Source organism: Eublepharis macularius, chromosome 2 (genome assembly GCF_028583425.1).
Source record: "Eublepharis macularius isolate TG4126 chromosome 2, MPM_Emac_v1.0, whole genome shotgun sequence".
NCBI classification, from domain to species: Eukaryota; Metazoa; Chordata; class Lepidosauria; order Squamata; family Eublepharidae; genus Eublepharis; species Eublepharis macularius.
In genome coordinates, this window is record NC_072791.1 from 94440434 (window position 1) to 94456812 (window position 16379).

At 39.9% G+C, this 16379-nt stretch overlaps 1 protein-coding gene across 2 annotated transcripts in view; it reads right to left on the reverse strand.

Annotated features, from left to right (window-relative positions):
- Positions 1 to 1560: 1560 nt before the first annotated feature.
- Positions 1561 to 16379, reverse strand: part of NAT10 (N-acetyltransferase 10) — a 45933-nt gene continuing 31114 nt past the window's right edge. For both annotated transcript variants that reach the window (XM_054971723.1, XM_054971725.1), the window contains 13 exons: positions 15712 to 15813; positions 15535 to 15609; positions 14272 to 14388; positions 13962 to 14095; positions 10952 to 11000; positions 10044 to 10140; positions 9614 to 9721; positions 9037 to 9209; positions 7629 to 7748; positions 6664 to 6762; positions 6081 to 6154; positions 5091 to 5174; positions 1561 to 3075 (listed from right to left, as the gene is read on the reverse strand). In XM_054971723.1, coding sequence (XP_054827698.1) covers positions 2985 to 3075; positions 5091 to 5174; positions 6081 to 6154; positions 6664 to 6762; positions 7629 to 7748; positions 9037 to 9209; positions 9614 to 9721; positions 10044 to 10140; positions 10952 to 11000; positions 13962 to 14095; positions 14272 to 14388; positions 15535 to 15609; positions 15712 to 15813 — 1323 coding nt within the window. In that variant the 3' untranslated portion in view covers positions 1561 to 2984. The remainder of the gene's footprint in view (positions 3076 to 5090; positions 5175 to 6080; positions 6155 to 6663; positions 6763 to 7628; positions 7749 to 9036; positions 9210 to 9613; positions 9722 to 10043; positions 10141 to 10951; positions 11001 to 13961; positions 14096 to 14271; positions 14389 to 15534; positions 15610 to 15711; positions 15814 to 16379) is intronic.

Here is a 16379-nt window from a genome sequence, read left to right on the forward strand (position 1 = left end):
CTAAAAACATATAAGCAATGGCATAAGACACGGCAAGTACTCAGCTTCTCGAAGTCTGAGATTATCCACTAAGAAGCCTTTTTGATTATCACCAGCTGCTGTTTTACCACTCCAGCTAACTTCAAGTAGTAACTATGTGCCAAGTATTTACATGATTAATGAAGGGAAAACACACAGAAATTCTGCTGTGCTCTTTTGACCAATAGATTGGGCTGTTTATATGAAACCTTAGAACAGGGTGTCACACTTTAAAACTAGAAACAGATTTTGAGAGATGGTATAATGTAGTGGCTAAAAGAGTAAGTCATAAACCAGGCATTCCCACATTTGAATTTCATCCCTTCCCATAAGTAGTTGTGCAATTCTAAGGAGAGTCACACCTTTCTGAACCTAGCGATTCAGAAAGGTGTAACGTTGCTTGAGTGCGCACTATAGGCAACTATTGCCAAGTAACTTTCTGTCAGGATTATAACAAGATCAATTGTGTGGGATAAACCAGAGCGCAGTATTGAAACAAGTCCAGCATTAGCAGTTGCAATGGATGGGAACATGGTTTGACCAGCCAACCTGATATTGCAGCAGGAAGTTGCCGTTTTGTTTCTTCTTGTGTTCATGCTCTAAAATTGGTACCAAGATTTGAGGCCATTGCATACTAGCCTATTATGTACTTTTTTCTCCCTTTCAGCTCACCAGTAAATGGCAAAAAAGGAACAAAAGAGCTCTCCCTTGAAGATAAATTTCATTCATGGTGGTGGTGAAAATGACTAGCTGGTACTGCATATCTTCTGCTTAAAGTAAGGTCACAGGATCAGTCTCCGATATCTCCAGTTAGAGGGTTTTATGTTTCAAGCTGGAAAAGATTTCTGCCTGAACCCTTGTAGAGCAGCTGCCAGTAAGGGAAGACAATATTGAGCTAATTTTTTAAAAATTAAAAATGTATTTGCATGTTTTTACTTTAAGGCTGTACCATAGGTTTTACTAGGCATAAAGCAGTTTAACAGAGCACACTGCATGCACTATTATCCTTTTTATATTTATATTAAGTTCTGGCATGTAAACGTGTTTTGGTATATGACCTCCTCAAAGATTGCAAAAGCATAGAGCCAATTTTCATCATGACTGCAACTATTAGAAAGAAGTTCATATCTTGAAAATTCAGCTTCCTGTGCCAAGATGACTCTTTCTAGATGTTGTAGTTCAGAACCATATTCCTGTAGCTGCTTTAATTCGTTGCTCACATTTCAGCCCTGGGAACAGGAATCTTTTTCCCCCTGTAAAGCTGGTTGTTCTCAACTCTCAGGACTTCACAGGGAAGTTTTAAAAACAAACCCATAACCATTCAGAAACCTCAAAGTTTAAAAAAGTCACAAGCAAAAGAAACCTTTCTAAAAAGTTCACACTATAAGCTAATTTTGTGAATTTGGTGGCCTGCGGTTTTGGAACATTTGAGGCTTGCAACCATGTCTAGTTCTTCATAAACCTGTTGTTCACTGCTGGCAAGCAAGACCTCAAACCCTAAATAGCTCAGTCCAAAGGAAACTGGCTCAATTCAAGCTAAAATGAATAGGAAAATGTGCTTTAATGTGTAGAGCAACAAAAAGGTGCCAGTTCTGCTGCTCTGGCCAACAAAAACACAGAGCTCAGGATTCTGTAACTACAGTCTCCTGACCTGCAGCATGGTAGAACCCGCCTGGGTGGACACTGTTGGCCTGAAGATTAAGCCAAATTCATCACTTTTTTTTAATCAAGTTTAAATTATGCTTTTTTTATCAAGTTTAAATTATGCTTTCAAGAACTAGGTTTTTATTTTCTCTGCAGGTACTGGGAAAATAATGCTATAAAAAGAATGCCCAGGAAACTGTAACAATGGGGTATGAACAGAGCTATACAGAGTACTGAAATCACACCGTTCATGTTACACAGTCATATAGCATCAGAGTTCCTGGTCAGTTACCCTCCAGCTTCTGAAATTTCACTAGGCACTGCAGCTGATTTTTCTATCATCTTTGCAACAACAAGGACCAGAAGCAGAGGAAAAACAGAGAAGAGAGATTTGGATATGCTTACAACACTGAGTTTTGTACCAGATATTGTTTGCTGATCTGGCAACGCTGGAGACACAGTATCGTCATATCAACAATACACTAGGTATTAAAACAAGAGCACCATCAAGGCATTCCTAAAGGACTATTTGTTGTACTTGGTGGTAATGCTGAGTCCAAATACACTCCATCATTCTTGGAGCTTACACCATGCAATCAGGACTACTTCATTGCTGATTTACTGTAATGACATGACACCAAATATATACTCAGTGGTACAAACTGAGAAGCAGGAATGATGCAACTCAGGGAAAGGATGTGGAAGCACTAATATATTCCCTATATCCTATGCTTTGCATAGTACTAGCAGACCATGAGGGCAGAATAAATTACTAACGTTCAGAAGCGACCCCAGAAATGTACAGAAGTGACAGCATTCAACAGAAGATGTAATCTAATTTGAAGCTGGTATTCTTTTCTTTTTTTTTAAATCAAAAGCCTAATAAAGTATAGTGGGCAAGCACATAAACTGAGCATTTAAAATCTTACTAAATGCTGTATCCCCATTGTACTAATCATAGAAAAAAATATCAGCTTTCAGTTTAAAACACACACGCTGAAACCCAGGCCTCTCTCCAAAAATCACCAGAAAGAACAACAATTGTAAAGAAACGGGAAGGATGTTTATCGGTCTCCGAGGCTCAAAATCCCAGGGCTAAGCAGCCAGGATTCCTGTGTGCTGTTCTGCAATCCCTTTTAATGCAGCACAAATGCTGAGCTGGCAGCAGTATAAAAATATCTTCTGAGCAGTGCTGCTTCACACAGTATATTTTAAATGTTTCAGGCATTTCCATTCCAAGGTATGGCAGCTTTTAGTTATTTGATTTATAAAAGAAGCTGGGCGTTCTTGAAACAGTTCAGATCCATATGTTGATTTGGGGGTCATTTCTTCCACTTTTGCTTTGGGACTTTTTTCTTAAATTTCTTCTCCTGTTTTGGTCCTATTACACCTTCTGATTTTCTTTTCTTGTCACTGAGAAAAACATAAAAACACAGGAAGTGAAGTAAATATAGTGCCACCACTGTTGACATTCAAGTCAACATTCTGCACCAAGATTCTGAATCTTTTTTTTTTTTAAAGTTAAATTCTACAGGCTATATAAATATCATGACAGAAAAGTAAGTTTGCTTTTTCTTCTTCAAGTAACTGAATGTTACTTACTGGCATGGGGAAGGGCAAAGAACTATGCAAGATTCTTAAATTTTGCTCTTACTTACTGGTGTCTGCACATGTTCAAACCCAACAATGGCTGATTCTGGACAAGTTGGATAATGCACTTTCAATGCACTTTAGCTATCGTTTGGAAGTGGATTTTTTGTTTCACACTCAAAAATTCAGTTCCAAATGATCTCTAAAGAGGATTGGAAGGGCATTATCCAACGTGTGCGGAATCAGCTAATGTCTAGTAACTTTTAAAAATATTCTCAGGATAGTGATTCCTAATCAAATACCATACAGCCGTAACTGAAGGTATCCAACGAAATTAGAGCAACACGGTAATATAATGTCAAAACAAAGAATCTCCCATGTGATACTGATGTCTCCACAATTATTTTAAAGGATATATTAATCAAGTGTTACTTCACAAATTTATTTATACAGAAAAAAGGATGTAATGAATTCTTTTTGTTTCTCTTAACACAACCAAGTACTACACCATATATTGCAACCTCCCTCGACCTCAGTTATACAGGCATCCTATGTGTTCTAAAAACAATTCATTAAAGTGTCCCGTGCTCAAAGTGCTATCATTGTTGTTATTAAAGTGCAATTGCTTTATGGCATCCTATGACACTATTTTTTATATAGAACTCAATTCGCCTTGCATACAGGTACAATACAGGTACAGTACAATGGTAATTCCAGACACTGTGAATGTCACAGATCTCAAGAAGACCTATAATCATAGGTGCACGTAGTTGGTTCTGTGACTGCGTTCTCTAACGGACGGTCCAGATCCTCATAAGGTCCGTTTCCAAGCTTCTTTTTCAAAGAGCACAGATGTCAAAAATTCATCATAGTTATCCTTCCATATCCCTCTCCGATTTGTCAATTGCTTCCATTTGTGTGTAACTGAAGGTATGTCATAGAACAGCCAACACAGGAGAAAGCATTAATAGGGATGCAACTCTGTTATTTTCAGAGTTCCCTTGGAAAAGTCTGAATTAAATTAAATGAATTGAGCTTCATTACATTATTAACTGTATATACTACAATGTTTTTATTGCAGTGACTTTATTGTGGTGTTGCTTTACTGGCTTGTTTATTGTATTTGTTACGCTGTTGTTGTTTTTGTATTCACTAATTTCAGTAATCCACTTTTTGTGCACTGTTTTATTATACTGTTTTATTGCACTGTTGTTTAATTATGTTATCTGCCTTAAGCCTTAGTGAGAAACTCAGACTATAATTGAAGTAAATAAACATGGCAGGGTACATTTAAAGTATCTAATATTACAATGCTCAAGTCAGTCAAACATTGTATTTATACAGCAAGAAGGTACATTAGGAACCAAAATGCAGGCAAAAATATTGACAAACCAGCCATCATCACTAAAAACACCCACAGGGAGCCAAACTGGTATGCACTTCTCTACAAACCCCACCAAAACTAAAGAATCAATTCCAAGAGGATTCTGTTTTAACATACAGTTCCTCAAGTCAGCTTTCACAGAACAGAGACTTGCCCTCCTACCTTCCTTCAGAAGCTGAAAAGAAACGACAAATAGCTCTCAAAATCAGATAGGACATATTTTTTAGAAGCAAGGGCCTGCCTAACATTTAATAAGAGGGCAACATTATAAATTAGCACAACTAAAGGACTTCTATTACACAGCAAGAGGCATAATTCTTATTTCTTTCTCTGACCTGGAATGCATCATTTCACCTTCTCCACTACTGTTCATTTAAATCTTCTGCTGCTGGATATATTGGGTAGGACATATCCCTTAGAGGCAAGTGTGACATGAACTTCCTGCTGCACTAACCTTTTCAGACTGACAATGGAAGCGTTCTGTCCTGCTTTGGTCAGCACTTCGTTCCACTCTTCGTCATCACCTCGGATTACATATCTAAATGTGAAGCAGAAAATCTTTTCAAGTAGATCAATTATGATGCTCTCCAGCAACAAAGGCTTACTTCAAAGCCAGCAGTTGTGTATGCAACAGGCTCAGAGAATCTTATGAATATTTTTTTCTTCCAAGATGAGATTTTGTGCAGGATGGATACTGAAGTGTCAAGGGACATATTCTCCAAATTAAACTAAGTGTAACACATTAAGCTAGCTCAGACACACAGGATGTTCAACTTCAGTAGTCTTTGGAGTGGGAAAAGAAAGTTATAGAGCTTCATATAGGCTCTCTCAGTATTCAATCTTTGTTTATATGTTACATATGACATTCCTAAACTTGACAACAATTTAAGGGTACAAGAGAAAAAGCCAAAAAAACTGGCTCACAGCAAGTCATACAATCAAGCTGAAAGAGAGAGGTTCAATATTTTCCCCCAACAAAGTGGCTGTGACATCCCCTTCCCAATGAAACACTAGCCCGTCATTTTTGCTCTATCCTGGTATGATTTCATGGAGATGCAACTCTTTTGCACTAGACAATCCACCTCAGCAAAGCTGCAGAAGACAACATGCCTCCTCCTAGACACCTCTTGACTGTGATAAGAGGTTACGAGTCTATAAGCACCTTCCTGTTTAATTTGAACTTCTCCTCAAAAGTTGGAAAAACAGTCAATTAAAGTCTGTCCTGCATTAACTGTTTAGTACTCAATATCAATATAACAAACTGGCTTTGCCAACACACTAGGATCATGTCTAGTATTAATGTGATACCCAAACAAGACTTGTTTTTCCTGTAGCATTCTTGGCCTTTAGTGGATCCTGTGACATGGTGGTTTAGGCCAATTAAGCCCAGTCTTTAGGAAACAAGTTATTCAGTGTAAGAGAGGAGTGGGAAGAAGCCGCTTACTGTGAAAGGTCAAGGTCTTTCAACTTCCCAATCTCTTGCCTGTGTTTTTCTTGAAACTCCTTTGCTGCTTCTTCCTACACCAGGAAGTACAATTTTACATGTAACATACACGAAAAAAAATTCGTTTTTAAATTATATCAAGACCATACAAAATCCTACCAGACAACAGCAAGTTGGCCATTCAGTGTTAACATCCCAGGGGCCTCCCACAGCTTTCTATGATGCCCAAACGAGTAAAATAATTAAACTAAGTCCAGTCCTTTTTTTTTTTAAAGTAATATGGCCAAGGCTGAACAAAACTGGGGTGGGGGGGAGGGACTGTATGAAATGGGGGGGGAGTAGGATGGTGGGGGTATCGTAGCTTCCAAGAGCCCACCCTGATTGGCTGAAGCCCTTTCAACCCCCCCCCCCCCAAATACTGCCTTGTGCCACATTTTAATTTTAACTGATCCACGGCATTAATGCCATGAATGTCCCTACTCTCCATGGACTGTGAATTAAAGCAACGTTCCTCTGGTCTGAGAGGGTAAAAGACACCAGTCTGGAAGCTCTACCATTTGAAATCTTAAGAGAATATAAGTACCAAATCTTCATTTAATGATTTCAGGGTTGGCTCCATTACAACTTCCTTTGTTGTTGCCATCTGCTCTTCCACAGCTTTTTCCTGGATAGTGTTGAATAACTAGAGAAAACCAAAAAGTGATGGAATTTATGCTTTAGATAGTATATTGAGGCAGTGTGGTATAGTGGTTATGTGTTGGACTAGGATCTGGGAGACCCAAGTTCAAATCCCCATTCTGCCATGGGTGCCCACTGGGTGACCAGTCACTGTCTCTCGGCCTAACCTACTTCACAGGGTTGTTGTGAGGATAACATGAAGGAGAGAGGAGAATGATATAAACCACTTTGGGTCTCCACTAGAGAGAAGGGCAGGACATAAATGAAGTAAATAAAAAAACTGGCCACATGGTATGAGAGTTCTACAGCATTTTCCCTTCCTGTTAACTGGTAAACAAGAACCCTGCTCTCCCCTTCAAATTAAATGTCATATGCAAGTTCCATACAACGACACCCCTTCCTCCCAGTAAGAAAGAAGTTTGGATCTGTGTGCAACATTTTGAGGCAATAAACAGCAGGAAGAAAAGGGTTGAGCTCCCCCCGCCCCACAAAGGCACAAAGGAAAATTAAATGTAACTGAATACCTTGGGTAGTTAGAACCTCAGAAACAGTTCATTTAAGTCCTAAGAATCACTGCGGCAAAATTTGAAGTATACTGCTGATTTAAAGTGTATGTAAAGTCAAATCAAGTATCAAGCTGGAGCCAAAGGTTCCATAGCTGTAATGGTTGGAGCCTTCCTTCAGTACAAGGAACATGTTACTGGTGGAACATGCCTCTTCTACTGAAGCAAGACACCTTGCATTAGAAAGTGGCTCTATATTGGTTTGTTTCTTTCAACACAAGATCTGGATGCTACCATTTTCTATCATTTGGTAAATCTTGAGATTTCAGCAGTCCTCCCAAAAATGCAACAACACATTGATTTTTACCTGAACAACTTTGCGAATGATACGGTTAAAAAGGCCCATCAGCTGACCACTAGGCAGTTCTATCTCTTTCTCCAACTGATCAACAGATTTGTGCTGTAAGCCAATTCCAAGAAGAAGAGCCTGTAAAAAAAAGAGAGGGAGATTACCTTTCTTTGATTCAATATAATAAACACTGAGCTTTGTCAAGAAGAATTGGGACTCTTCACCTCCCCCACTTAAAATTTTTACAGTTTTAACTCTGGGATTTTAGAACCCATTCTCCATTCTTTTTGTCTCTGCATCCTACAGAACAGCATCTCTTCTCTCTTTCCGAATCACTTCCAGTTAACCTTTTGTCCTGTTCTCTCAGCTCCCCCCTTCTGACAGACCTGTGATAGTTTGTACAAAGAAATGGAAAGTTCCTCAGATAATGAGCATTTGGAGTTTGACCAAGAAGCTTCACGGTGTGTCTGTGGGGGCACTACCAATCATGCTGTAAGTGCTATATTGTGTAGGCTGACTTAACTGATTATTTGGCTAGGGATAATGGCCTGAAGAAATGCAATATAGTTCTAACACATATCTGCTAGACTGCCTCTCTTCCTATGCCCACCACAGCAGCTCAGCTCATCTGAATAGGGCCTTCTACAAATACCACTCTCTAGCTTGGCAAAACCTACAACTGCCTGTACAGGCCTGTTCATGTGCTTTCTCTATGGTAGCTCACACCTTATGGAACGGCCTGCCTGCAGAGGTCAGGATGGAAATTTCTCACTATTCTGGTTTTCTACAAACTAGACAAAACTCAATTATTCAGGAGGGCTTTATTGTACAGTTAATAGGGCTATGCCATAAGAAAAGGTTCAGATATATGTATGCCTTTGTAAAGGGACAGGGACTGTAAATTATTCTACTGGGTACTACTTGTTCATGTACATTGTTGCATCATGAAAGATGTCATGTTTAATTACTTAAGCTTTGTTTCAACAATGTTTCATCTATACTCCTCTTTCAATGTTTCATCTATATATCTCTGTTTTCAATTGCCTGTTTTCAATTTTCTGCAATCCATACCCATTGAATATCCTAGCTGTTGATCATATTGACTTGCACTTTCTAATCCACCTTAGGTCTCAGTGAGACTGTAAACAAACAGATTCAGAAGCTAAGCATGTCTGACTAATTTCTGAATGAGAAACCCTCTAGCATCCCCCTATATATCACAATGAGTTTCATGGAGAAATAGAATACAAGTTCAACAAAAACGTACTACTGAAACACACAATGTACTAAAGCAATTCTAATATAAGTATCCATTGAGAGGCCACATGCTGGTTCACAGATATGCCATCATCAAGTGAAATGGCCTAAATTAAAATGGCTGTCACAGTGAAGAACTGATACATAGATAAAAAAATAAGGCACCTACAGACTGTGCAGCAGAAAGGGTAACGTCTCCAAGCTGGCTGAGAAAATGCATCCTCGAGATGGTAGGGATCAAGTCCATAATCAGATGATAATCCACCATGTTCCTCGAGTACATCTCTAGCCTCTTCAGATCATATGGTATAAAAAGAGCTTCTAATTCACTGCGGCTGATCGCTGAGTGAGACGTGAATTATTTGAAAAATGGAAAGAGATTTTGAGATTATACTTGCTATCAAGAATGGGAACTGGATATTCAAATCACAACACTTTCACTGTCAATCTTTGGGGGTTTGTTTGCTTTAAGAAGGGGAGAAAGAGTATTTCTTTTTGAGGGAAAGGCATGAAAAGGACAGGGAAAGAAGAGAGCAGAAAAATGAGAATCCATGGTAGAAAAAAGCTGAAATTGGGCCTGATGTTGCAAGTTAGGATTAATGTGGACCTTGGGCATGAAAAGGCTGAAGACTTTTGGCAAGAAGAAAATAAACACCCATGAATGGGCTGCAGCTTTCACACATTTTCTAGGGCTCAGTTTTAATCAGCATAAATACTTTGTAAGAAGATCACAGCCACATACTTACGTTGTAACTGCTGCTTGATATTCCGATTCTGTAAAATATTCAAAGCTAATGAAGGAGAGAAAGCACTAAACTGATATGACAAGAGAGAGAGAAACCTCCTCCTGAAATCTGCAGAACAAGCAGAAAATAAAAAAAATTACTACTTAAGTCTCAAAGGATAGTTTATACTACTTAATCACTCCAAAGGTGAAAGAAACAATATGGTTACTTCAGAAAACAGCCAATCCTTTTAAGATGCCTTTATCACCACCCTGTCATGTGAAGAGTTATTGGTCTGAAATTACCACCAAGGAAAAATTCATACAGCTTAATATGTCATACTGAAACTCGCTGTTCACACAGAGGTACCAGTTCCCACATGAAACTCAGACAGTAAAAGTTATTGTGCAAAACTACTTCCAGCTCCAAAATGTTGTCCTTAACAGGTCACCTTTCCAGAAGGCAGTTAGCCAGCTCTCCTGCTCATTCTCCTCATCTTCATTCAGCATCTTCAGCATGATACAGGAATGTTCCCCCGTCAGATCATTCTAGAAATCAAGACATTTGTCCATTCTTGCAGCATTTATAAGAGGCACTATACACAACTGCTTAAAAACAGGTTTATCTCAGGGACAGAATCAGCAACAGTAGAAATCAAACAATTAACTAGTATTTCACATTTTTTAATGTTTATTTTATTTATAGTCCACCTTTCTCACTGGGATTCAAGGTGAATTACACAGAGTGCGTCAGTATAGTCAATATCAAAGACATTTCAAGAAATATGTAAGAGGTATATACACGCAAAACTGCAAAGATTTAAAAACCAGCAGAAATCCAACGCAGTGCTGAAGAAATCTTAAAACAGAGCATAAGCATTTCCATGACTGACATATTAAATAACATAGGAACTACACAGTAGGATCATACTTATATCAATGATAGCTGCAAAAAATAAACTCAGAGTTGTGTTTCTAGCACAACATTAGTAGCATATTTATAGTAAGGTTGTCGATCACTTGAGACTTTTTCATTAATCAATTAAAGGTAAATAATTTGCATGTTACCAAGCCCCTAACAGAACTAACTTTTGCAACATTAAAGCAAGGCAACAATAGGATAATCTATGAGTAGATAAACAAAAGTTACCACATTGTTAGATAACCTACTGCAGACATATCAAAACCAAAATAGGCTACAAAAAGAAGCCATTTTGCAATCCTACCATCCATTAAATTTTGCCACCACTAATTAACTGTAATTAAAATTAACTAACCTGCCAGTTAAACCCAGTAATCCCCGCAATTCTAATTTAGACTGACACTCCATAGGTTAGGTATATTAGGAAATTAGACTTACAGGAGTCTGCCTCAGATAAACTGGTATAAATCCAGCTCGTTTCCAAAATCTATACAAAAACAAACAAGAGTGGCAAGAATTTTACTAGTGTTCTATTGGAGACGACCAGTAATACCCCAGCAGGAGGAGCTAATAATGAAGATAATGGAAAATGCAGAACTAGACAAAATAACTTTACTAATGAAAAGACAAATGGAAGAAGACTTTGCTGCACCATGGACCCCCTTTTACAACTGGATGAGAAGCAAATATAAAGACTTGAATGTAGTACTTATATGAAGGCAATATTGTAATTTCTTTCTAGTAATTATAGTTGAGTGATTAGCAGTGTGAAAAATGTAGATAAGTAGAGTGCTGTTTCAACCAGAATGTAAGATACTCTTTCGTTTCTTGCTTTTCCCTTTTCCCTACCCCTAATGGAAAAAACTAATAAAATGTTTATAAAAAATAAAGACAAACAAAAGAAACTTCATTGTATTTTAAAGCATATAAAGTTTTTGAAGGATGGATGGATGAATGGATATAAATATAAAACTTATATATCATATATATTACAATTACACACTCATTTTTGCAGATTTTTTGGCAGTCCCAGAAATTGCCTTGGCTTTTTTCCAGTAAATTTTCAGCACTACCTCCAAAGATGGCTCATTTAGCTTTCTTTCACTCTGTTGCCCTCACTGATATCATCCTCAATAGGCACGGGCACAAATTGAAATACGAATCAAATTTAATGATGAATTGGGCTGATTCATGTATCGCTAAAATGCATTTTGTAGGGCTGGGTTTTTCACGAAATCCACAACTTTGGGGGCAGATTTGTTCGATTCATGAATGCTTCGTGCTGCCAGACAGGCTGGCATCGATCCATTGATTCCCTAGGCAACATAGGCCCAGAATGTCTGCAGAGCTTTTGTTGCCATGGAAACCCCAATCTTAGCCCAAATAACCTTGACAGGCAGCTCTCCCTGCCAACCTGAGAGTTGAGCAATGCGGGTCTGCACAAGTTTACTTGGGAACGGTAGTCAGAGATTCCTTTCCCTCGCTGTTTCCTTTTCCATTTTTAAGAACAGGATGGTGGAGTAGCAGCGGCGGTGGCAGCCTCAGCAGCTCTTTCTGCCACTGTTTGCTGCTTGCCAGCTTCAGGAACCCTTCCCTGACAATCTACCGCCCATCCTCTTGCTGTTCTGATATGCCTTCCCACCCCCCACTTTGCCCCAAGCTCCCTGGAGCGGATCCTGGGTGGATCCACTCTGCTTGGCTTTTCCTTTAAGAACTTGGAGGCCAGCAGGGGGGAGGGCATGTCAGATCGGCAGGAGGACGGGAAGGAAAAGTCAGCAAAGAGAACCTGAAGAGAGGAAAACCCAAGCAGATCCGCTCTGCTTGACTTTTCTTCCAGCAGCAGTAGAAAGCAGGAGGCCAGGAGGATGTGAAGGAAAAGTTAGCAAAGAAAGCCTGAAAAGAGCTACTTGGAGGATGGCTGGAAGAGAGCCTGCTGAAGTCTCCCTGCGAATTTGGCATCTCTGAGTATGAAGGGGGCCGTTGAAGTGCCCTGGGTTCTGACAAATCACAAAACTAATGAATCGTATCGCGAAATGGGACAATTTCATGTTTCGTGTTCCATGATTCACGGAACGCGACGAAACACTAAACTCTCGTTTTGTTTTTTTCCCGTTTCGTGCCCATCTCTAATCTTCAATCTAGTCTGGTTGGCTACAAAGTGTTGCATCATCATCACATTGTTGACATGATCCCTGACTGAGTAAAACAAACAAACATGCAACTAATCTAGGAATGAGAAGCAGCAAGAACAATGAAACAAGATCAAGTAAAAATAAACAATTCCACAATTTTGCCACAAAAGTTTCCAAAGAGTACCACTACTCGATCAGTAGAAAAGAGCAAGAGTCCAGTAGCACCTATAAGACTAACAAAATTTGTGGTAGGGTATGAGCTTTCGTGAGTCACAGCTCACTTCTTCAGATACTTGATCAGTCAGTTTGATGTAATGATTAAGAGTAGGGATATGCAACAACAAAAATCGGATTTCCCACTTTGGAAATGGGAAAGAGTCGGAAATAACTGATTTCCAAAGTTGCAAGCAGCTTCAGAAATCGCTTATTAACTGGCTTCGGTATGCTCCGTAAAGATTTGGAGCACACTGACAAACTTCCCACCCCATCTGATGAGGGGGATGAGAAGATTCCCTTCTCTCCCTCCCACTGGAATAAATAAGCGGCAGGGCAGTAAGTTTACCACGCTGCTTGCTTCAGCTGATGGGCGGGGGACCCTCCTCCTCCATTGATTAGCTGAAGCTGAAAGGGGCACTTTCAAACCCTGCAGCTGACTCCAGCTGACAGGAAGAGGGAGCCCAAAGACAGCCAGCGGAGTCTGAATTTACTGTGGCTGGCTCAGCTGACCAGCAGAGGAGGGGGCTTCCTCATCCGCCAGTCAGCCGCAGTCAGCCGCGGTTTGAAAGCGTCCTGAAGCTTTCCGAAGTGACCCGAATTGCTTCAGAAAGATTTGATTCAGCATTTCTGAATTGGGACCAGCATGCTGGGCCCAATTTGGAAATCCTGAATCTTTATGAATTGGGTCCGATTTCGGTATTTATTCCAAATCGGAAACCCGAATTGCACAACCCTAGTTAAGAGTGGCAGGACTCTAATCTGGAGAGCCAGGTTTGATTCCTCAATCCTCTGCTTGAAGTCAGCTGAGTGACCTTGGGTCAGTCACAGCTCTTTCAGAGTTCTATCAGCCCCACTCACCTCACAGGGTGATTGTTGTAAGGATAACAATAATACACTTTATAAACAGCTCTGAGTGGGTGTTAAATTGTCCTGAAAGGCAGTATATAAATCAAATATTATTATTACTTTTGATCAGAAAATGAAATGGAGAATATTCTGACACAGCTGTTATTATAATCCTCAGACATACAGGAGTGGCCCCTTTATGCAGTACCAGAGTCTTGCCACTCCACTTCATACACAAATGCAGCTGAACTCACTTGAGCAGATTTGGTGTCAAGCCATAAGAAACACCCATGTAGTTGAGATTCTCTGCTTGCCTCTCGCTCAGTTTGAGGAGGAGAGGCGGCAAGTCCTTCCGAGGTGTCACAGCTTCCTCCAGTAAACTGACAGCCTGAGGCAACAAGAGAAGAGTCACCTTAATAGAGGAAAGGAATTGCTTAAGATTTGCCTGCCCACCAGAGTACTGAGTAGAGAAGTTTAATAGAAAAGCACACTAAAATAGTCCTATAGAGAGACCTGATATATCCATGCAGAAAGAAATGTCAATCACAGACACCATTTTCATACCTCGCTGCTCACAGTAGCAATTTCTCTTGGTTTCTGGGCCACCTTTTCTTCCAAGCAAGGAAACTTGCCTTCATAGTACATTTGCACCAAATGCAAAGCTCTGCTGCCATAACCCATCTGGTGAAAGAAGTTTTGAATCAAAGGAGGACTATTAAAAGAAAAGAGTGCTGAAAAGATGTCTATTGAAGACAGGCCATTTCACACAGTCTAAAATTAGCACGAGACTCACGGAAGGCTGCTGGCTTCCTTTGCACGATTTCTGACACCATCCATTTACAAAACGCCACAAATCACGTTTGTGGTGTTTTGTAAACAAATGGCCTCAAAAATCACGTGAGGAAGCTGGCAGTCTTCTGTGAGTCTCACACTATTTTTAGACCATGGGGAAACGGCCCCAGTTCAACATTTCTTTTCTGGACATAAATGCAAGATCACTCTCGCTTTACAAAAGCAGCTAAAAGTCACTCAGATTGTTAGTTGTTAACAAGTTACAAAAGATGCATTCACTGATTAACTGCACTGGCACCTAAGGATGTGGCCTAATTTCTGGAGTGGGCAATTCCACTAACATCCTGTTTTGGAATAATATAATCATTCCAAAGACTTGTTTCCGCTGGACCTGGCAGATGCTGGGTATCTGCAGAAGGACACTGCTCTTCAGTGTTCCCAATCACTGAATAGTTTTGAGCGAGTGTTTGGCATACATCTCTCTCTCTCTGGTCCCCACTATACACACCCTATTTTATACACTCTGCCTCCACTTGTTTTCTCACCTCTGCCTCCATAACAAGTGCTTCTGGTATGTAAGCACATAATGAGGGCCACATCATGGGGCATTCGTCTCCAGTGCTCCTTCTCCACTGCTCCAACAGGTCAGTGATGCTAGCGAAGTTGTAAGAGGGACTAGAGAGGGGGGCCCTTCCTTTGTTTCACTACCTGGCATGATCCAAGCAAACAGCCCAAATTTTATAACCTAGAGTTTATTCACTAGCCATAGTGATGTATCCATATAAATTGGTTTTGTAGCCTGGTTTTGAGAATGGCTTAATCAACCTGTTGTGACCAAGGACCACTGCGTTGTTTTTGACTGTGGATCATTTTGATGGAAAGAGAGCACACATATTGTTTACTTATTCCTTGTTATCCTGTTGCCCTACAAAATAGTAACATTTTCTGTATGAAACAGCTGCACCTTGTGCATTTTTTTTTATCTACCCATCTCAGTCTATCAACAGGGTCAGAACAGACAGTGTAATACGTTACCCCTTGATAATCAGGATGGACTGCAATGCGAACAATTCTCCCACCAGAAAGGCCACCAAAATCAGGATCTTGGAACTATGACAAGATAAAAGGAAGAGGAGTCATTCTGACTGAACTGAAGAGTATTCATGATAGAAGATGAACCAAATAAATACAAACTGAGCACTGCTTTGCTACCTGCTCTGAAATGGTCCATGGAATCAGATCTCCAGATGCTTTTTTCCCTCTGGACAGACTGTTCATAATGGATTGACGGGAGATCTCACCCTCTAAGCACACCTGCCAAAAAGAGAGAGGAAACTGAGTAGAAAGCTGAGATCAGGTGCTTGAGCGTAGTGCCGCAATCAACCACTGAACAGGCTAGAGGTATCTGATCAAACGCAGTTTGTCTAAAGTAATGGTTTTAATGTTTACAAAAGGAGTACGAGTATGGTCTCAGCCAATTCAGACTGCTATGCTGCTCCAATAAAACAGAAATCCTAGCTGTAATTTTTTTAAAATGTAGAACCTGCTTGAAATTTCTTTCAACGAAGGGAGAGTTTTGTTTTTGTTACAAATTTTACCAAACTTATACATGACTGCAAGCCTATATTAAACTGAGCCTTCAAAATATACATGTATTGCATCCAGTCAGGAAATAACGTTCCCCTCCAAAACTCTACTCATCTAACCATGCTAATCCATTCTATGTAATCTCTAGGATCTATTACTGTAATGTGTTCTCTGTAGGGCTGCCCTTGAAGCAACTAAAAAGCTTCAGCCACCAGTTTGCTCGTGGGTTGAGCTGATATGGTCTTATTATGCTGCAGTGGTTAACTCTTTGCCTCTGGATTCAAATCGAGATG